This window comes from Callospermophilus lateralis, chromosome 4, assembly GCF_048772815.1.
Source record: "Callospermophilus lateralis isolate mCalLat2 chromosome 4, mCalLat2.hap1, whole genome shotgun sequence".
Lineage (NCBI taxonomy): Eukaryota > Metazoa > Chordata > Mammalia > Rodentia > Sciuridae > Callospermophilus > Callospermophilus lateralis.
The window spans coordinates 63,979,523-64,001,594 of NC_135308.1; the positions used below are offsets into that span (position 1 = coordinate 63,979,523).

General features: G+C 40.9%; 2 protein-coding genes and 1 long non-coding RNA gene across 6 annotated transcripts in view; all 3 read right to left on the reverse strand.

Annotated features, from left to right (window-relative positions):
- Slc25a18 (solute carrier family 25 member 18) overlaps nt 1-4,050 on the reverse strand; it is a 49,389-nt gene extending 45,339 nt beyond the window's left edge. Inside the window, exon 1 of the mRNA XM_076853934.1 lies at nt 4,022-4,050. The gene's annotated coding sequence lies outside the window, so the exon portion shown is untranslated. The remainder of the gene's footprint in view (nt 1-4,021) is intronic.
- A 1,760-nt stretch (nt 4,051-5,810) lies between these two features.
- Nucleotides 5,811-8,260, reverse strand: LOC143397645 (uncharacterized). Its single transcript, XR_013091189.1, has 2 exons — nt 7,742-8,260; nt 5,811-6,380 (listed from the first exon to the last, which is right to left on the reverse strand). It is a non-coding gene; the product is annotated as an uncharacterized LOC143397645 (long non-coding RNA).
- Nucleotides 8,261-8,301: 41 nt separating this feature from the next.
- Cecr2 (CECR2 histone acetyl-lysine reader) overlaps nt 8,302-22,072 on the reverse strand; it is a 146,865-nt gene continuing 133,094 nt past the window's right edge. For all 4 annotated transcript variants that reach the window (XM_076853943.1, XM_076853944.1, XM_076853945.1 and 1 more), the window contains 11 exons: nt 21,432-21,585; nt 19,837-19,966; nt 18,835-18,872; nt 18,660-18,751; nt 18,332-18,458; nt 16,981-17,369; nt 16,037-16,165; nt 14,911-15,754; nt 11,361-12,783; nt 10,127-10,238; nt 8,302-8,810 (listed from right to left, as the gene is read on the reverse strand). In XM_076853943.1, the coding sequence (XP_076710058.1) occupies nt 8,805-8,810; nt 10,127-10,238; nt 11,361-12,783; nt 14,911-15,754; nt 16,037-16,165; nt 16,981-17,369; nt 18,332-18,458; nt 18,660-18,751; nt 18,835-18,872; nt 19,837-19,966; nt 21,432-21,585 (3,444 nt within the window). In that variant the 3' untranslated portion in view covers nt 8,302-8,804. The remainder of the gene's footprint in view (nt 8,811-10,126; nt 10,239-11,360; nt 12,784-14,910; nt 15,755-16,036; nt 16,166-16,980; nt 17,370-18,331; nt 18,459-18,659; nt 18,752-18,834; nt 18,873-19,836; nt 19,967-21,431; nt 21,586-22,072) is intronic.

A 22,072-nucleotide genomic window follows, 5' to 3' on the forward strand; every position in this document is an offset into this window, starting at 1 on the left:
GGGCTGGGGGTGGAGAAGAAGATTCTAAGGATATGCCTACTTTTAGGAAGCAAAAAGAACAAGTGAGAGATCTGGGAGGTCGCAGCAGCACAGCATCTGAAAGATCAAGTCTCCAAAGAAGGTAGCCCCAACTGCTAGGTGCTACAGAGAGGATCTGAGGGCTGAGAATGGATCTGATTGAAGCTGTCTGTAAGCAAGACACTAGCTCTAGAAAGGTAGTAGGGAGTCAAACCACAGGAGATGGCAGTAGGAGGGAAAAGACTTTTTTTCCAGAGGGAGATTGGATGAAGGTAGAGAAAGAAACATTTAAATGGAGGAAACTGGATCATCACTTATACTGAATGTTGGTTAGGGGCACGTTATTAGGAGAAAGAAGAGATTTGGAGAGGCATGTGCGCGCGCGCGCGCGCACACACACACACACACAAGGCCTCCCCTCTTTAGCAAGGATGGAGTGTGGCCTTCTTGCTAAGTGAACCAGCAAGGTTTAGGAGTTTGTTAGAGAAGCTCATCTGAAGCCAGTCCCCAGACATGGTTAAATCAAGTAAGATCCTGATGACACAAGTTTTGAGTCACTATTCTGCACAGTGGTTTATATGTTTGACTGCACAATAAAATGACCTGGGGGAACTTTAAAATAAAATCCTGAAGCCCAAGCTGCGCCCAGATCAATACAACCCTAGTATGTTGAGTTAGGGCATCTGATAACCCTATGAGACAACCTAAACTGGCAATCATTGGTAAGTGTGGCAAAGTTATTAAGTTTGTTGAATAAATTGCAATAGCAGGAATTCCCACAACAAGCAAAGAGAAGATTGTCAAATAGCACAAGACTGCAATACGCACTTATTCTAGGATAGGGCTGGTCTGTTAGCTTTAGATTCCCCAAAGCCCCTGGCAGTGCAGAAACGGGGACAGAGAAAGCACAACTAAGAGTGAGATTTGATGGGCAAAAAGGGATATCCCAGAGGTCAGATCAGCATGCCAGGTAGGGCTGGGGCAGGGCAGACAACAAGGGAATTCCTTAACTTTGCAGTCCTTCTCCTACATTCCTTCCCTATGTGTGTAATAGAGGGATAACCATTACCTTTATTTCATATTCACCAGCAGACTGTGGGGTGAATTTCCTATTTTAATCAGAAGGTGGCTGGCTGTGCCATCCGTCAGGTTTGAATGATATATTCAGGTCAGAGGAAGTGTGCTTGAGGTCTAAAATGCATGTGCCAGGCATTCCCACAGGTCTGTGCTCTCTTTGTGCATTTCTAACTGTGTGTGACAACAGGTAGCTGAGCCCCTTCCTCATCAGTCTGATTAAGCAGATCTAAGTGATGCCACAACTTGCATTTCCAAGTTCCTAGGTAAGTCGATGCTGCAGGTCCAGGACTACATTTTGATCAGTAATGTGACCACAAGAAGCTAATGGAGTTGAGGTGATCACCACTTTTCCCACCACCACATCTCTCAAGTTCCAGTTCTGCACACCTATGCCACGTCTCTGGCAAATGTTTCTTTAGAATTGCACAAAGTATCAAAATTACTGATGGTTCAATGTTCTGAATTATGTCATTGTCACTTTAGGCTCACCTTGTGAGGGGCAAGAATGAGGAATGAGAATGCTGCTTGGAATAAGCTATATAGATGCAGTCCCCACACAGCTGAGAGCCTGGCTCCTCAAGTCTGGTCTGGAGGTCTGCCCAAATTAAATGGTCTGAGACCACCAACACTTGGCCTTCCTGCTACAATTAAATTGCACGAAGTGAACAAAGACATTGTTCCTTAATCTACTATTTTAGCTAAGCAGTGTACTCTCTCCAGCACCTTACTGTTATCCAGACTTTCTGTATCCTGTATTTTTTTCTATTATAATACAGAAAAATAATAGAGTGAAGGAACCTATCCTTTCCCCCTTTGTATTATTAGCAGACAGGCAATGTGCCAGACACTTGGTGTATATTTACTTTTTAATAGCCTGCGCTCTGTATGCATGGGTCCTATACCTGTATATTAAACAAACTGACCAAAATGTTTTTTAAAAATTGCATTTGTACTGATCGTGTTCAGATTTTTCCTTGTCATTAGTTCCCAAATAATAAAGTGTAATAACTATTTATAAAGCATTTATGTTGTCTTATTGTTAGTAATGTAGAAATGATCTGAAGTACTAGGAAATGAGAATAGGTTATATGCAAATACTACATCATTTTCTATAAGGGACTTGGAACATTGACAGATTAGGGGATCGATCCTACAACTAATCCCTACATGTACTGAGAAAGAGTTGTACTTACTGAAAACTTGATTGTTAAGTTAGTCAATCTTCATCTTAGTTCTTGGGATACTCCCAGGCCAGGCTTCACTTGGATCTTGTCTTTGCCTTCCTACTAAAGACTCAATTCCTTCACAAAGCTAAAACCCTGGATACAATCCAAGGAACTGGCTCCATTGCTTCTTAAAACTTCTGCCCAACTTTAATTGGATAGAATAGAGCGACTCATCCTTGTCATACGCTGTGCAGAACGAGGTTTAAGTCCAAGATTCTAGGAGCAAGTTGTGGTTTTCCAAATCTGAAGACGTCTCCAGAGCACCTGAATTAATATGCGTGTCATGGAGGCAGAAGGAGGTAGGGTTCTAGCAACACAATAGACAAACCTAGGGATTTTCCAGCTGCCTTCTTGGCAAGTATTTCTCAGTCTGTTTTGCACTGAAGGTTTTTTTCTAAAACTGACTAAGGAAACCAGAGGAGCCTTGCTAGCAGAAAAGGGGCTACAACAAATGCACAAATGTTGTCCTTTTGAAAATCAAGGGAAAACTGTAAGGCCAGGCAAACAGACCCGCAGTGCCAAGCTATGCAGAGGGTGTGGGGGTTGAGGTCTGTGAAAGCTGTCCTGAGAACAGGCGGTTGCAGCATAGATGCTTACAGCTCTGTCATCTCTACAGCAGGGCTGGAGAGAATCCAACCGCCTGGGAGAAAAGGGCCAGCTGCCTTCCTGCCAAAGGCATCTCTTGCATAACAACTTCATGCCACAGGCCATTCACCTCAGAGTATTCCAGGACCAAGGGCAGCCTCTAAAAGAGCCAGCCTGGGTTATTTTGTCAACTCAGTAGTACTCCTAGATAATGTAGATTGCCTGGATAGGGGCAGCTTATGGATAAAATTAAGATGTCTTTCCTCCTAATAACAGGAATTTGTTTTAGACACTAGTCTTTAATAAGAAGCACTTTTGGATGTCTCCAAATGTTGAAATGGAAAGCTGATCAGAATTTTGAGACCAAAATACCATGAGCAATTACAGCTTCTGTTCTTCCCCAAATCTCACCACACTGGCTTTCTTTTTATGTTCCAATATTAAGAAGGCCACTCATGGTGTAGGCTAATCTTTGTGCAAAATGTTACCCATGGAGCTTAACAAGTGTTAATGTCAAATAATAACAACAATTCCAAAAACTGAGGAAGATCATCTCCACCTACTATATTAAAATTTTGAAACCTAGTTGACTAATGAAAGATACAATATTAAAGCTTATCATTAGCTAAAACTGTCAACCATTTCTGGCTTTCTTTGGAGGAATTTATGTCATGGCAGGAGGAATTCCACTAGAGAATACAAAAGTAGGAAAGCAAAGTTTACATGTGTTTTACGGGTGTGACACTAATGTGCAGAGGGAATAGAGGTGTTCAGGGCATCTCAGCCAGTACTGAGCTGGACTGGACTCAAAGTGGCATGGAAGTGAACAGAGCCAGGCCAGAGCAAAAGTTCCACTTGCCCTGCTCTTCCAATGCAGAGAGAAACATTAAGAATATCAAGTGAGATTAAAGAAATTGATCAACATCATATGTCAGATGTGGGAGTTCCTAATGACTTCAAGGCTGAAATTTTTGTTTCAAAAATTATGTGAGATGCAACTCCTTAGTTAGAAAATATGGTTACTTCCTTTCTCTTCATCTGCCTCCCAGCAGATGAAGCCTCCCATAAACTGGAAAAATAAAACAAACTGGGCAAATATAAAAGTATCTGCTTACTCATGCTGGTAGCTCCCATTTCTGGCCACTGATAGTTCCCCGAGGGCTTCAGGCTAGAGCTGCTCATTGGCTCCCCATTATCAAGTCAAATCTGTTGTTCCCTTCCTTCACCCCTAATTCTGTAAGGAGATTAAAATTAATACAGCACAAGTACATAACTTTGCTGGAGGCAATGTGAGGGTGATGTGTGAAAGCACCTAGTGGATGTTTATAGAACCAGCTCCAATGAGCATTTTTGTTGCTGAGGTGGTTTGGAAATCTTCAGGTGGTTTTACTATTGTTTTGAAGCTCTGTGCAGAGAATGCACCACTATCACCTACAGTGGGCCCACTCCCAGACCCAATCTGTTCTTGGAATCTTAACGAATCAGAATTGAGATGTAGGACAGCATTGTGGAGTGATGGCATTGTGGCCCGATTCAAACCTGTCATGAAAGGAGTCTGAATTTGTCCTGATGATAAAAGTGACACATGGACACACACCAAAGCTTTGCTATTTTAAGAATGTACTTTATACAAAATAACCAGTTCATATGGAAATAAATCTACAGACCTCCAAGGATCAAAAAGCTTTTTAAAAAGTTCCTTTAAAAAATTATCCAACACACAATATTGAACTAACTATTGAGGTAAATGTCGCTCTCGGTCAAACAGGGAATCAATCAGCAGACCACGACAAAATATACACAATATAAAAATAAATAGCATTCCCCTTTCCAGTACTGGCCAGGGAAGTTCACACGGCTTTTGCTTTCACAGTGGGAGCAAAGACTGCCCCACACTGCGCAGCAGGCTGGTGGCGCCTGGATGGGACTCCCAGGCATGTGAGTGAGGTACCCAAGACCCCGCTGGGGAAAAGAAGGGGCCACAGTCTACTGATGAGAGGTCAGTGTTTGAATAACTTACTCAATATCCACACCCCTGTTCCCAACCCACCCAACCCTTTCAAAAACACATGCAGGACAATTGCTGGTTATCAGGCATTTCTACTTAAGAGTTAAGTGAGAACAAGAGAAAGAGACCAGGTAAAAAGTCCAACCCAAGCCCCTCCATGTGTGTCTAGCACAGAGAGGATTCAACATCCAGCCAGGAGACAAAGCTTGTGTCACAGTTAACTGAGAGAGAGGGGATGCAGCAAAGTTCACCCCAATTCAGCTTTCCCAAAGGGAAAAGCTCAGAGTCCTACGGTGGAATGGTGGAGTCCAACCCACTGAAACAAGAAAGGGAGTCTGTCTTCTCAGCTAGCAAGTCTCAATTACATCTGTAGTTCCTAAGCAGTGATGCAAGCCCAGGAATAAGCACCCCCACATGCACAACCCAAATTCTAACATCCTGGCAGAATCTGTCAAACAAAGAGCTATCTGCTGAGACATCATATCCTGGAAACATCCAAGACTGAATTCTACACTGATACATGGAACTGATTCCCACAATGGGAGTCCATGAAGAATCTGGCCAAGGGGTGAACTAAGAGAGAAACACAGAAGGGGAAATCATGCTAGCAAACCAGATGGCTTGCATTTCTTAAAAAATCAAGTTTCTTGGAAACATGCCAGGAATCTGACACGAAATTATCCTTGCCTTCGGACTCTAAATTGAGGCTTCCTGTGAAATTTCAAATTGGATCTTAAAAGCAGTATATTATTTGCAGAAATGGTAATAACAATATGTCAGAAAAACATCACAGGATAATGATACCAAATGGTTAGTCACAAGAAGCACTTTCAAGGGAAAGGCTAGAGTAAACTGACATTTAAAGCTGAGCTCAGACTGAATGTAGACTAAAAGCCTTAAGGTTTTCCACAAACTTTAATAAAACAAAATCATACATAACCCAGAAACCTTCCAAAGGCCCTAATTTTCTTTCTGGATCTTTTATTTCTCTTAGGCCTTGGAGAAACAGTTTGTAACTTATAAACAAGCCTAATAAAGTTAAGTCATGAGGGTTAAACAGGAGCAAGGGTATTTCTAATTATCCATAGGTCTCAGATATGCTCTCCTGGAGACTACTGAGAGTAGTCACAATGACAAGGTGACAGTGGCCTACAAGGTGAAGTGTCCAAGCCTAGAGTAAACCTGTTAGGACACCCATACACATGCCTTTCTAACTATTACACATCATATAACCATCATTTCCCTATTTGAAAAGATGGCAAATATATTTGCATCTGTTTTAAGACATTGCATCTGCTTAAGACACTTGGAAAGTGAAGTGCTAGAGGAGGAAGAAAGGCGAGAACAAAAGATCCTGCTTGCGGGTGAGTTGATGAGGAGTTCACAGCAGCTCAGTCATGTGTTTTCCCACAGTCTGGCATTGTGGGCAGCTTTCAGCAGATCTGCATTTCAGAAACCTGTAAAGGCTGGGAACATATCAGATAAGGGATGAAGCACTTGCTGTAATGTACAACCAATTTCCACATAGGATGCAACAAGGCTGACCATTTCACTGATGCTCTTGTTCACAGTGTTATAATTCAATATAGTAGTTCAATTTCTATAGCCCTTCCTTAAATTCTTAAATTCTCTCATCTCTAAAAAAGAAAGGGGAATAAAAGGTTTTACTACAGACACCCTCCCCCCACTGTTCACAGCATGTCTCTAGCAACAGGTATTTGGAAGTGGGGGAAGGAGGAGGATGGTCACCTCAAGCAGCATGCTTAACACCCTGGCAGAGGCCCTATAGTGACCACAATCCTAAAGAGAAGTCAGAATGCTCTGAGCCCAGACCAGGCCTAACCAGCCCCACACACCAATTAATTCTCCTCCTTCCTGCTTTTGCAAACACAGAAACTGAAGTCGTAATTTTTTGACCATGTTAGCTTACATAAGCTCAAGGACAGATTGAAGCCCATCCACATATCTTCTAACTTTTTGACTCTTCTTAGTGCTAGATTTCTGATTAAGGATCAAATTAGAACTCAACCTCATGATGCAATCCACTTGCAAACATACCACAGTTAAACTGAAAGTCTGTTAAAGAAAAGTTGGTGTTTTTTTGCATCATATATCAGAGGCATCTGTGTTCTGTCCCCTCGCACCCTCAACTCTGTCTAAGCCCTAATCAACACCACCAGCTTAGTTCACTTACTGATATGAATTTCCATTCTACTAGGTGTCTTCGATTCAGTCTCTTTAACCTGAATGTTTCCAATCTGTTTCCTTTCCCTCTGAGCACACTGTTTAGCAAACTATAAATATCAGTTTTATCAAAGATGCTGAAACTGAAGGGAAAGGCTCTACTGACTCCACCCACAAGTGAATACATAAGAAACTAGGTCAGATTAATATTTTATGAAGACTCTTCTATTATCCTCAAAGCATGCTTAAATTATGCTATTCTTTACAAAGACCTGTAATTTCAGAGTGTTTTCTTAGTTTTTTTCTTTATGGGATATTCATGGGTCCTAACTTTGGTGACATCTCAGCTAACATAAAATACAGAATGCTAAACACGAGAAATCCAGTGTAACTACTAAAACTGTAATAAAAGTAATTTAATACTGTAAAATTGTTTCCTACCTCAGATAACAACAAATGATTTTCAAGAACTTGTCCTTGATAGCTATTTAAAATCACAATGGCTGATTTTACTATGATTCATTTAAAATGAGTAAAAACTATATATACTGAAATATTCCTAAATTCAAACTGTAACACTATAGAATACATATTCTCTATTCAGACCTGTGCAATTTCTTTATTGAGACTAACATATACAAACCTGAGTAGTCACTTTCACAAAACGTGATTTGTGCCAGAAAGCTTGTGTAACGCCTTCTAGATCACAGCCCCACAAGCCTGTGAAGATGTTCATTTGTCTTCTAATGAGTAAAACACTCTAGTGATCCCAATTCCTGATACTGGTTTGCAACTATCTTGTAGGGCTGGAGGCAAATCAGGAAGGGACACCATTTTCCCAAGGCCAAGACTTGGGCCACCAGAGTGAAAGGAGCCTGTCGTCTCGGTTGAAGCTTCCGGTGGGCCACAGGAGAGCACTTTGTCCCCAAACTAAGAAACGAACAATAAGGAGGACAGGTACAACTACACTCTCTGAGGTTGACTGGAAGGAAGGTCTTTAGTTGTGAAGGGCCAGTCAGTCACCATGGAAACAGTTATTGACATATGACAAGTTGAAGCCTTTCCTACCCTCTTCTCCAGCTCCCCAAAGCATTGAGTGTGACATGATTGTAAACAGACAGAGACCACTCCAGTGCTGTAAGCCCACCAGTTAGAAATTCCATTTCTTTCACATTCCCACCCACCCTACCCACTTTATGTACAATACATTCACCAACAAAAATTATTTTAAAAGGCAACATGAAAATTGTGTAAACTGGACCCAGCTCTGAAAACATTAATACTACAAGTAGTCCCTTCCTCAATATATACCTGAGATTAGCTGCTCACGAAAGTTTAAAAGCACCACTCTGTTATTTTGTATGCCCCCCACCCAAGTTTAAAGTGATTTTCCCTGAAGGACAGTCTCAGAATTTGGAGAAGTCAGCATGAACTCCAGGTTCACTTGATCTTCCTGACTGACAGTCAGCTGTGCAAGTGATCCCTGACTCAGCACCTCTGCAAGCTCTGTGTCAGTCGTCTATGGAGTGAGTATGCTTCTAAGGCCCAGGAATGGCTCCAGCTCTTGTAGGCAAGGTATAATTCACTGTGAAGGGGCAGAGCAGGGTGACTGGGATAGAGATGGGCAAGGATCATTTCCCCAAATCCTCCATGTTCTGTCTTCATGTGCAGCTTTTCACTTCCTTGGGGGCAATTTCCTCCTAGGACTAGCTCTGAGAGGAATAGAATAAAGACATTTATAAGAAAAAAATTTTAAATTGTATCAATTGTCTAAGAAAATTAAACATATCAAAGAGTTGTATGTGCTTGCCTACACAGCTACAGAGGGTTGACTTTTAGGTACCAGATCTCTAATTTGGACCTGAGCCCCTATCCTTAGAAGCTATAGAACTTTGTGCATACTAGAAGGTGCTACTACAGCTGCTCAGTTTCTTTATGGGGCCAGAGATAAGATTGAGATAGTTTTTGCACACACAAACTCTCAGCAGTGTGTGAGAGAGAAGCAGCACTCAAAGGTAGCCACAATTATTCCAAACCTGACTGACCAGTGTCACACAAAGGAATAGGTGGGAAGGATTAAACAAACAAGCAATTTTTGGCAAAAGAAATGTGGGAAGGCAGTGTGGAAAAATTGATACTCCTTAAATAAATACTCCTTAAACAGCTGGTTACCACACAAGATTATGAAAGAGGGGTATGTGGAAATAGTAGATAAGCAACATCTGAGGACTCTGTTGCCGATCTTCCCCAATGCCAGGGACTGGGATCAGGGCCTGAGTGATTTGTTTCACCTGGCTGCCTATAGTAAATGAAGTAACAAGACACCTTAAAATATTTTCACAGGAGCGGGGTGTAGTGGCACATGCCTGTAATTCTAACAGCTTGGGAGGCTAAAGAAGGAGGATTGCTCGAATTCAGAGCCAGCCCTTATTGGCTACTTCACGAGGCCCTAAGCAACTCATCAAGACCCTAAGTGCCCCTGAGTTCAATCCTTGGTATCAAAAGAACACAAAACAAACAAACAAAAAAACCCACAACACTCAGGGACTGGGAATACAAATCAGTGCTAGAATGCTTTTCTAACTGCGGGAGGCCCTGGGTTCTATTATTAACATGGCAAAAAGGAAATAATTTTTAAAAACGCAGTCTCAGAATGGCAATGAGACCATGTGCAGATTGAGGATCCTTAATATGAAAGGCTCTAAGCTCCAAAGTTTTTGTTTTGTTTTTGCAGTGTGTGCTAGGGAGCAAACCCAACCTTTGTACATGATAAGCAAGCGCTATCACTGAGCTATATGCCCAGGCTGAAATTAAAAAGAAAATGGACATAATGCTGACAGTTTTATATTTTGGAGCACCTTGGATTAGTCTTGCTTAACTGGTAAATCCTATGCAAATATTCTAAAATCTGAAAAACTCTGAACTTGGGACTTTGGGTCCCAAGCACTTTATAGAAGGGATATGAAAGCCATATATATTTCCCACATTTTGAGGAATAAGAAAAGCTCTGAATTTTGGTGATTCTCACCTGATCCAGAGGAAGTGTTGGGGGCTTATGTGGTGGCAGTTGTTCTGGTGATGCTGCTGGTGCTGGGGTCTTTGGGAATGAGGACTGCGACTGGATTGGATGTATGTGCATTCTGTACCCACAGGAAAAGAACAGGTAAAAATTAATGAAGATGTATTAATTTCAAAGGAAAACATACTTTAATCATGAAGGGATGGCTTAATTATCCAGATAATCCAACTTGGAATCATCAATAATGGGACAAAATGACATTATATATATCTGAGCATAACATAATAGGAAGTACACCCATCTGAAGCATATTCCTGACAAAAGTGATTCATCCTTTTTTTTTTTTTGGTACCAGGGATTGAACTCAGGGGCACTTGGCCACTAAGCCACATCCCCAGCCCTATTTTGTATTTTATTTAGAGACAGGGTCTCACTGAGTTGCTTAGTGCCTCAGCATTGCTAAGGCTGGCTTTGAACTTGTGATCCTCCTGCCTCAGTCTCCTGAGCCACTAGGATTACAGGTATATGGCACTGCACTAGGCTCCAAGGAAAAATTTCTAAGGTCTACATTATTTAACAAGATATCCCTCTTTGTAGACTTCTTCACACACCGGCTATGTGATTAATCTTAAAAAAGGAAATACTGACTTGAATCCAGAATCTGGGACACACTACACAAGGCCTGGACTCTTTGAAAAACAAAACAAAGACAGCATAATTGTCATAAATTAAGAAACCAAACATAAATACATAAGCCTTGGTTGGATCCTGGTTCAGAAACAAAACAAAATAAGATATATAAAGCAAATACAGCAAAATGTGAATAGGGAGAGAGGGTGTGATGATAAGAAGATGGTTGGGGAGAGGGGCACACTGGTTTTTAAGTTGAAAGGTACTAGGTTTAATAACTATTCTTCATAACTTCAAGTGCCCATATTTTATACATCATTATTTTGAAACGTTCCCAGATGGCATATCACCTCACTGAGCCGTCCTGCAACCCCTGTTGGGGTTTAAACCAAAGACTTCACAAATAGTAGGCAACTCTTTATTACTGAGCTACATCCCCAGCCCTCAATGGGTCTTAAAAGTGGTACCAATACAAATATATTGAGGAAGTCTTGTTTCAATTCTGGATAGACCTGGAACATTAACATCACACATGCTTGACTTCCTCTGACAGGCATAGTTTAACATTTGTTATTTTTTTAGAGAATAAGAAAAACATTCAACACATTCTTACCCTGATGGTCTGTACATTTCCTGGAAGGATCCTCTTATTCCACTTCCAGTGCCAATCTGTTCCATCATTACTGCTTGAAAGTGGCCCAGGCCCTCTTCCTGGCAGCGATAGAGAGAACCCTCTTGAGAGAGGCCATTAGGCTGGGCAGCCCCTGGATGGTGGGGTGGGTGAGCACCCACAGGAGAATATGGCCTGGGTTGAAAATGACTGGTTGGCCGCTGTGGTGTATAAGAAGGCCCCGTTTGTAGCATCACACCATGAGGTGGGAAAGGAGGTGAACCAAATCCCATCCCTGAACTCAGAGGTGTAGGAGGAGTTCCATAAATATATTCGTTGGCTGACAAAGAACTCTGTAGCTTGGTAGCTGCATTATGGTTGTCCAGATCTAAAAACTCTTTGGGACTCTCTGGCCTCTCCACAGATTCATCAAGCTTTTCTTCCTCTGGACCAGGATTCTGTCTGTCAGGTGGGACAACTTTAGCAGCCACTGCATCCATTCGAGTTGGGGAAGTTAAGGCAGCACTCAGTGTCTCACAGCTTTGCAGATTAGCCATGGAATTTTTATCTGAGAAAAAGGGCCGTGGGTGAGGGGCATGACTTGCTGGGGGGCCACCTGGGCTTCCCTGAGGGTGGAGGGGTCTCTGCCAATCAGAAAAGCCCTGTGGACAAGTGTAATAAGGAGTTCGCTGGTAATGATGGTAGGAAGGCTGTGGAGGTGGTGGTTGGTAGGAATACCTCATTCCCTGGGGAGGGCGATACCGGGGAAAGATCCCAGGGTGAGGATTGTTAGACTGAAAGGCCCTGGGAGAGAAATGCTGAGGATGTGATACCGAGGATTTCCCTCCCATCATAGGGCCCAAGGCTTGCAGGCTTGGATTGATGTGGTAATGTGCAGCTGAATTAGAGTATTCCAGGCCAGGCATGTACAAGGGAGAAAACTGGCTTACAGGGCTTGACATCAAACTGGGGTCTGCACATGGAGGTGTAGTTGCATTCTGTCCTGTGCAGGGCATGGTCTCCTGCAATGTTTTGCCTCTGGGGCAGAGTGGTTTTTCTGAACCATTGCCACCAAGGCCCTTCCCCTCTGATCCACAAGGAGATGCTTCACCAATGACTCCATTTTCTGGAAGAACCCCTCTGTCGGCCATCGTGGAGAGGTCTCTCATACAGCCTTGGGCAGCTGGGCTGGTATAGCTACTGTCTGAGGTCCAGGTATTCTTGCCCTTTGCTGTTTTACAGTTGTCTGCAGATTCCAATGTGTCATTTTTGCGCTCTGTGGCCTCTGTTTCCCTTTCTCTTGGTGAGCTCTGCCTGGTGCAGTCGGCCTGCAGGGGAGGTGTAGGTTGAGGTAGCTGTTTGAGGTATACCCCCTCTGAAGCACCAACGCTTGCTGGTTTCTCTTCAAGTCCAGGCAAAGCTTCTCCTGGGGGGAAAAAACAAAAAGGAGAACAAAATAACTAAGTAGCTGCAATGACAATACGAATGGAGGTAGTAATAAAAAGTATGCAAAATAAGGAAGATCAGGGTTGAGGTGAGGACAGCAATTCAAGCCTCAGCTAGCTAGCATTAGTCCCTGGAAAAGGTCAGGATATCGGGGATCTATATGCTCCCTTTCATGGACTTACAGGTAGAATCTAACATTAAGGTATGCACCAAAATGGAAATACCACACATCACAGGCACATTACTGAGAGAATATGGAGCTTACAGACTCCAGGCAGATGTATGTGAACTATGGAAAGAGAAGTGGTAATAATTAGAATGGGTACCCAGGTGAGAGGCTCTAGAAACTGACACAATGTAAAGGTCCAATGCATGAGATACCAGTGCTCAAACAAAAGGTGGAGCATGCTGAGCACACTCTGAGCAACAACCCCATCCCTTTTTTCAAAGTCTTGAAACGAGGCCCACATCAAAAAACTCGAAAGGCATTCTATGAATATTAGAGAAATTGAATAAATTCAATCAAATTAGTCTTGAATGCTCAATTACACCCCAGATTGTTTACCTCACTATGGTAGCAAACATTAATATGATGAATAACAGAGGTACTTTGTTTTTATACATACATATCTGATCATAATATTTCTAGGACAGAATTGTTGTCCAAGCAAGATCAAAATCTGATTCTAAAAAACATACTTTTAAAGGACAAGATTAAAGATTCATAATGACTTTTTTTTTTTTTTTTTTTTTTGATTTGTACTAGGGATTGAACTCAGGGGCACTCAACCACTGAGCCACACCCCCAGCCCTATTTTATTTATTATCTTTATTTAGAGAAAGGGTCTGAATTGCTTAGCACCTTGCCATTGCTGAGGCTGGCACTGAATTTGTGATGCTCCTGTCTCAACCTCCTGAGCTGCTGGGATTACAGGCCTGTGTCATTGCACCCATCTCATAATGACTGTGTGTGTATTGGGAAGGGAGTGTGGTGGGTGCTGGGGACTGAACCCAGGGCCTTATGTATGCAAGGCAAGCACTCCACCAACTGAGCTATATTCCCAGCCCCATAATAAAGAACTACTAAGATGCCTAAGGCTATCAGTGAACTAAAGCTGGCCTTAAGGAAAAAAGATACAAACTGAGCAACAAAATTAAAAAATTATACTTTTTATTAACACAAAGTTCAGCAACTAGTGGACAGACTTTATCTAAAGTGTCACGAATGATACTATTTCAAACCTTTGACTTGCAGACACACCTGAAACCCGTATTAGAAAATTCATCTGTAGCTATTCACAAAGTGGACCTTTTCTAGAAGGAAATGCTCAAAGTTAAGTTTGAGTTCTAGCCCTAGCATCAATGTCCCATGAACTTTTCATCAGCTTTTATGAATGTTCAAGTATTTCCACCCTCTATTCACATCTGAAGAAATTTACAAAAAATGTATACTATACTTCTACCCTTGAAGTCAGCATTAAGTACACAAAGGATTCTTTTTAACTTTCCTTCTCTAGTTTACTCTTTACTTCTCTTAAATGGCATTTCTAAGAAACCGTTTTAAGCTTTGTTAGAACTCACTGTGCTTCATTTTTACTACATACAGGAATGTATTTAAGGAGAGGATAGAAATGATTAGACACTGAAATTTATTTCATAATGGTGACTTTCCAGATAGTTTTTTTTGAAAGATATGAGAGATGCAGTGGTTTACAGGAAGAATGTTTATCTAGCCTTGTCAGGGCTCAAATCTTTATCACTTAAGACAGCAAATAATCTAGTATTTCTGTGAGTTAAATTTTCCATCCTTAAAAATAAGGATATTAATAGTAGATATTACAAAGGCTTTTTCTGAGAATTAAATGATTACAAATCAAAGTCTCAAAAAGAATGTCACCCAGGAAGCACCTATAAGTGTGATGATCATTATTATCATGCTGAGATCTTCAGACCAAAAGGAATACTATGATTGGTTCAAACTTAAGTAGCTCAGGAAAGAGACTGGAAATGTGTTTACATATGGTTTCATATTGTGTGTGAAAAGATTACTCATAATTTACAGCTTAAAAACCCAAAAGTCAGATAAAAGTAACAATATATACATTACCTTGGTCATTCTCAGGCTTTTGTGTTTCATTGTTATCCTGTATCCTCCCAGGGTTGCCCAAGGCAGGTTTGGGGGCTGACAAGCTTACTGATGCTGAATGAGCTACCTGTGGAAAAGGGCCAGGTACTTGGGAGGGAGTTGGTTGACAGGGGTTGTAAGGCACACCTGGTGGGCAGACACGGGAGGACAGCTGCTGCATGGCGATCATCTCAGGGCTGTCCATCATAGAGTCCCCTCCTTGCATCCCACGCAGGGCCTGGGAGGGCCCTCCAAATAGAGAACTTGGTGCTGGGGTTGGAGGTGGCTGCAACCTATGACCAGTGGACTTACAAGGTGGTCGCATATATCCTGAAGAAGGAACACCATGAGGTAGAAAGCTTGATTGCTTAGTCCACTGGTTTTGGGGAATAGATGGTCTCATTACTCGGGAATCCATCATGTGACCAAGAGAGTGAGGCTGGTGAGTGGGTCCTGGCCCGAGGTGGGGCTTATCATCTGGCCCCAAAGGTCCTGGATTTGTAGTACCATGGTTCCCATTCCAGACGGCAGAGTGTACGCGATTCAGGTACTTGTAGGATCGATACATGTGACTGGGAGGAATTTCTGAACTCTCAGCAAAGTCTGCTGGTCGGGTTGGAGCCCCACCATGCCTGGGAGGAATAAATCCTGGCTGGAATGAAGCTGGGGGATATATGTTTCCATCCTGACTAGGGCCACTCATCTGTCCAAGCTGCAAGGAGGGATGTGATCCCATGTTAGAAAGGTGTGTTAGCCCCCCACACATCTGCTTATCTTCTGGAGTGCCAAGCTGGGGCCCTCGGTGGTTACTAATTCCAACTGGAGGCTGGCAACAAAAAAATAAAGTGAGCAAAGTTAACCAGTCACTTGTAACACGCTTCACCTATAGAGACAGTCTCTTCTGCACAGAAGATAATTAATTAAATTTAACCTGAGAAGACACTATTTCTTTCTTTTCTTTTTTTTTTTGGCCTTATTTATTTATTTATTTATTTATTTATTGGTTGTTCAAAACCTTACAAGACACTATTTCAAAACCTAGAAGACACTATTTCTGAAACATGCTGTGGGACCCATAGCAACTATGGTTTCTGAGGTGACTCCTTACCTGCATGGTAAAGGGCTGATGCTGCTGCATGGGCTCTCCTGGGTGTGCTTCTGGGACTCGAGAGGGACCATAGAAGGTGTTGGGCTCTGATCCTTGAAGAGGGCCAAATGCTCCTGGTACTGCTGGCCTCTGGAGGCAGTGAGCAAGGATATTAGGCACAGAGCAAGGAGTTCCCTAAAGTTTGCTAGTGTATATATTCCCCTAGAGTGAACTAGCTCCTGACCCTAAAGCAGGTTCCCTCTCCAACAGAGTAAAATTAAAATGGTGTCTCATGCCAAGTATTCATGCCTATTAATGTCAGTTACTTGGGAAGTTGAGGCAGGAGGATCACAAGTTTGAGGCCAGTTGGGATAACTTGGTAAGACCCTGTTTCAAAACTCAAAAAGGACTGGGGATATAGCTTAGAGGTAGAGTGCCCCCAGGTGCAATACTCAGTGCCACAAAACAAAAAACAAAATGTTATTTTATCATCTTTTAAAATTACATCCTTTTTGCCCCTGTACAGAGCCTTTTTACACATTTCATCCCCCATTGCAGCCTGTCATAAGATTTTAACATCTCAGATACACTGCATAGCTTATGTACTTCTGTGCTTTAACCTTTCTCCCTCCATCCTTCTGTCTCTTCCACGAAGTCTTCCTATGTTGCCCAGGATGGTCCTGAACTCCTGGGTTCAAACAATCCTCTTGCTTCAGCCTCCTAGTAGCTGGGAAAACAGGCATATACCACCATGCCTAGTCTTTTTAAAATCTGTTTTTGCCCACACTGAGAATATGTGATTCAAATGACTAAAAGAGAAGAGGATTTGAAATAAATTCAATGGAGCGGGGCGGGGGAGATCATCTATATAATTACTTTGTAAGAAGTGCGAAATGGATAGCCCTTACTTTCCCATGAGTTCACTAGCTTGGAGAAATCATCACAAAAGTTTAGCTTTTCCTTACCATTTGGTTTAAAAGAGGTGCCTGGCTGGGCATCCCACCACAGTGCAGAGGGCGGGAAAAACCTCGGCCATTTGAAGTGCCCACTTCTCGAGGGGGCTGAGTAGAACTGCTGCTCTGATCATCCCCTGAAGAAGAAGCTCGGCGAGCAGGGGGCAATGATTTTCCTCCATTTTCCATGGGCTGCTGCTTCCTACTGGGCCCTTCAGAGTCCCTAGAGCGGGTCCAAATATGGCTTCCACTATTACGACCAGAGCGACTCCGTCTCTTCTCCCGCTTTTCATCCTCTCGGATCCAAAATTCTTCATCCGTGTCTCCATCTTCTCCAGGAAAATGTTTCATCATTGCCCGATGGAAACATCTCTCTAAATTATCAGACATCTTGGTATACTCTATAAGGAACAGACGAGGACTAACTACCACGTATAGATTTTATAGGTCAGAAAAGATAATTCTTGGGCTGGGGATGTGGCTCAAGTGGTAGTGCGCTTGCCTGGCATGCGCGGGGCACTGGGTTCGATCCTCAGCACCACATAGAAATAAAATAAAGATGTTGTGTCCACCGAAAACTAAAAAAAAAATTACATCTTAAAAAAAAAAAAAAAAAAAGATAATTCTTCCACTAACAATAAAAACTGCAACTATTTGTTCCACCTCATTTTGGGGGCATATTCTGTAGACTTATGACCAGAAGATGAGTAAGAGATGGCTTCTACCCATAAAAAGCTCAAAGTTGTATGGCTAATTACCTCAAACCATTGAAAATTTAATTTTTAGAGCTAAATTACTAAACTCACAATCACTGAATCTTTTTTTTTTTTTTTAACTCTGGCATTCTTAATTCATCAATAACCCAGTTTGAGTACCTGGAGCCATTTATTCTTTAGTATTAAATAGTTACTATGCTGACTTCTCAAAATGACTTAAAAATGACAAGCTGGGGTGTAGCTCATTGGTAGAGTATGTGTCTAACATGTAAGAGGACCACATGCACAGGTTCCAACCCCAGTGCTATTTCAATCCCCCACCCAACAACCCCTGAAAAAAGAATGGGCTCCATCTAGGTTCACCCCCCATTTGTGCTAAAGAGGACCAGGTAAATCTAGACTAGTCTCTAGAATGAGAAACAACCTAAGGCCATCTACTCTCCTGCTGAGCTCTGCTGTCCTATGGGAGGAAAGAGAGCTCCTGACACATATAGTGGAAATGCTTGTAGTAGCCATAGCTTTTAGTTTACATTCTGTTGATAGTTCTTTAAAAAAAAAAAAAAAAGCACTAACAGAAGGAGTTTTTAAATCTGATTATATAATGGCATAACACATATGCACCTGGCACAGATTTCTTACCCACTTACCACTATTCTCCCCATTATATTTTCGACAATTCCTGAACATTGTCTTCATGTCATTTACAAATTCATCCTTGGTACAGTACAAACCTCCATTCAATTTCTTCTCCATGCTTGAAATATCCATGGGGATCTAAAATAGAACAAGGAACTCTATTATAATCAACAACAACATATTATAGGAATAAACAACAACACGCTATAGTCCCTACAAGGCAAAAGAATAATGGCATTACAAGTTGTTCAAGAGCCTGGTGTATCTCCAGCAACCCTGATCTTAAGAATGATAGCTAGGCAAACAAACAATAAAGTACAAGCAAGACACAGAGGCTACCTTTATAATCTGATAATAATTAGGAGCATAAGATTCATCCACGGGTTCCAAAAATGGCCAGGAATCCTTATGAGCCTTTACCACATCTAGAACTGAAAACCAAAGAAGAAAACTTGACTAATCACTCACAGCAAGACTTCCACCATAAACACAGTAGTTGAGAATGGGAACTAACCTTTATACATGGCAGTGAAGTCATCATCCAACTCAAAGCTGTAAATCATAAAATAAGACATTAGTATTCATTCTGACTACCTTCTCAACCTATCTTCAGTTTAACCATAGACATAGCTAAATGCACTAAGATCTTGAATAGTCTCAACACTATTTATTTAATAGATAACATTTGCTAAAAATAATATAAACATGGGAGATAATCCACCTTAGGAAAAAAGGGAATATCACATTACTTATGTATAATATGATGGGGTATATGCAAATGATACAAAACTTTAAGATCTTACAATTTATTTAAGCAGGATTTATTCATGGCTTATAAGTTTATTTGGGATCTAAATAATAACAATAATTAAAAAACACATAGCAGAATGAGTTCAAGAACACTATTCCTTTCCTTCTTGCATTTTTAGTTAAGGAGTAAAGATATACAGTACCTAGGATAACTACAAAGGAAGTTACTTTTTTAAAAAATCTATATATTTTAAGTTGTAGATACAGTACCTTTATTTTACTTTTATGTGGTACCAGGGATCAAATCCAGTATCTCATGCATACTAGGCAAGCACTCTACTACTGAGCCACAACATCAGCCCAGAAGCTATTATTCTCAAAAGTACAAACTTCTTTTCATTTGTTTCAAGAAACAATTGTATATAATAAATCATCAGTTATGATTTCATTAAGTTAATGAGTGGGGTACTAAGAGTTTTGTGCATAAGCATCTCTGTGCTTCTAGAGTATGACAGCAAAAAATCTAAGAAGGGCAAATGAGCATTAAGAGACATTCAGCATCTCCATTTGGGTGGTACGAGGAGTGCTGAAGTCAGGTCTGAGTTTCAGGCTGACCTCTGTCTCTTACTGTGTTTTCTCAAGTTTGAAATGGTGATGCCATTGCCTACTACACAGCTCAGTTTTAAATATTAAATGAAAGGAGGGCTTGCTTATTAGGAAGGTACAGTGCCAAGTGACATCACCGATGTGATTATTAAATACTTACAGGTCCTTTGTCTTTTTTCCTTCCCTCATGGGAGAATTAGGGTCCAGATGGGAAAGTTCTGGGGGTAGCTCCTTGCCTTGAGCCAGCAGCCATGCCCTTTCTTCCCTGAGTTTTCTCCTCTTGGCTCGATCTACAAGGAATAGTCAAATGAGCGTATGTGCTCACTCTTCCTGACGCCTATGATGCTCCCCATCCCACATCCCCACCTCAGATATACACAGAGCAACCTCATTCACTTGACTTCAATGTCACATCTTCAGAGAATACTCATGATAATCTTATTTAAGTGTTACTTCAATCATAGCACTCTTTATTCATAGATCTGGTTTATTTTTATTCAGATAGCTCACCACTACCTATTCCAGTTTGTGTGTATGTGTAGGGGCGTGTTTCTAGATTGAACCCAGGGGTGCTTAACCACTGAGCCACATCATGACCCCTTTTTCGAGACAGGGTCTCACGAAGTTGCTTAGAGCCTAGCTAAGCTGCTGGCTGGCTTTGATCTTAAGATCTTTTGCCTCTGCCTCCCGAATCACTGGAATTACAGGTATGCACCACTGCACCCAGCCACAGTTATCTGTTTTATTCTCACCTTTTTCCTACTGGAAGTGAAACTCTACAATAAGAATATCTTATTTCATTCATTACCATATACCTACAACAGTGCCACAAAGAATGAGTTCTCAAAAAACATTTGTTTGTTAAAGAAAATCTCATTACACATTATTAATTTCAGATACAGAAACTAAACCACAATTGTGTACCTATAATAAGAACCTGCTGAAAAAACAAGAGTCCCACTGAAACACATAATTAAACAAAAAGCATAATTATTAACTTGAAAAAATAAAATCTAGCAGTGGAAACAAAATATATTCAAGATCTCACAAGTAAGATATAATTACATAATATGTAAACAAGCTAAATTTATTGATTACACAAACTATGGGTTTTACAATAAAGCAATGAACTAGGTTGATTGTCCCTGAGTTCAATCCCCAGTACAAAAAAAAAAGAGGGAAAAAACTCATAATGTATTTTATTTTTCATAGCCAAAATTGACCTGTTTTCATTGAAACACTGTTATCGAAAAAGTCAAATCCATATGCTATGCAATTTCATTTGAAACTACAATAGAAAAGAAAAATGCTGTCTATATTCAATCAAGCCAAATGGTAGATTATCACATGATTTATCAGGTTCAGCTTATAAATCACAACTGTTATCCAAGAAAACATCGAGAGATAGTTGTTTTCCTTTGCTATGCTGAACTATAAATGAAAGTAAACACTCATTACACTATGCCCTGTAGAGACTCTTAGAAAACTTTGTCTTAATAATATTAATATGCTAGACTTGAGTAGTGCTATTATCTAAATAAAAATATTTGGAACTTTTCTTAAGCATATCTCACTCATATTATGAAGCAGATATGGGAAATGTAAACAAACAGAATACAATTGACCTATTTAAACAGAAATGGCCAGAAATAGCTGAAATAAATGATGATCCGATCCCACCTTCATCTGATCTTGGCTGTAGGAGGGCTATTCCCACACAGGAACCTCTCCAGACAGCGAACAAGGGCTACATACCTTCCACTGCCTTGACCTTCTCCTCCAATTCCCGCTTCCTTTCCTCTTTCAACATCTGCTCCTGTTCCTTTTTCTGCACTGCAAGGAGAATCTGCCGTTCTTCCTCTTCCTCCTTGCGCTTCTGTTTTTCAATTCTGGTGAGCACAGGAGTCTCCTGTCAGGAGCCAATGAACATATCTAGTAAATTTTGAACACTAACACAAAGCAGTTCATCACTTCTTAAATTTATTGAATTCAATAAATACAAATAGATGTGTAATATTAGCTAAGGAATTTATATCAAATTCATTTAAAAGTTTATTGTATTATCTATAAGATACATGAATGGGCATATAAACATACTAAAATGGTGGGGGCTGGGATCAAGGGCACATGCTACTTCAGAGGCTGAGGTAGGTAGATCACATGTTCAAAGCTAGTCTCAGTAAAGTAATTTAAGACTCAAGCATAGGTTCAAAAATTTATATGATTTGTAGTCTTTAGGAAACAATGTCATACACAATGTGATGGACAAGAGAAAAAAAATTGAGAGACATTCCTCTAGATTTATTATTTGATGAAAGTGCAATTTTTAAAAATATTTATTTATTTTAGTTGTAGTTGTACACAATACCTTTGTTTGTTTTTATGTGGTGCTGAGG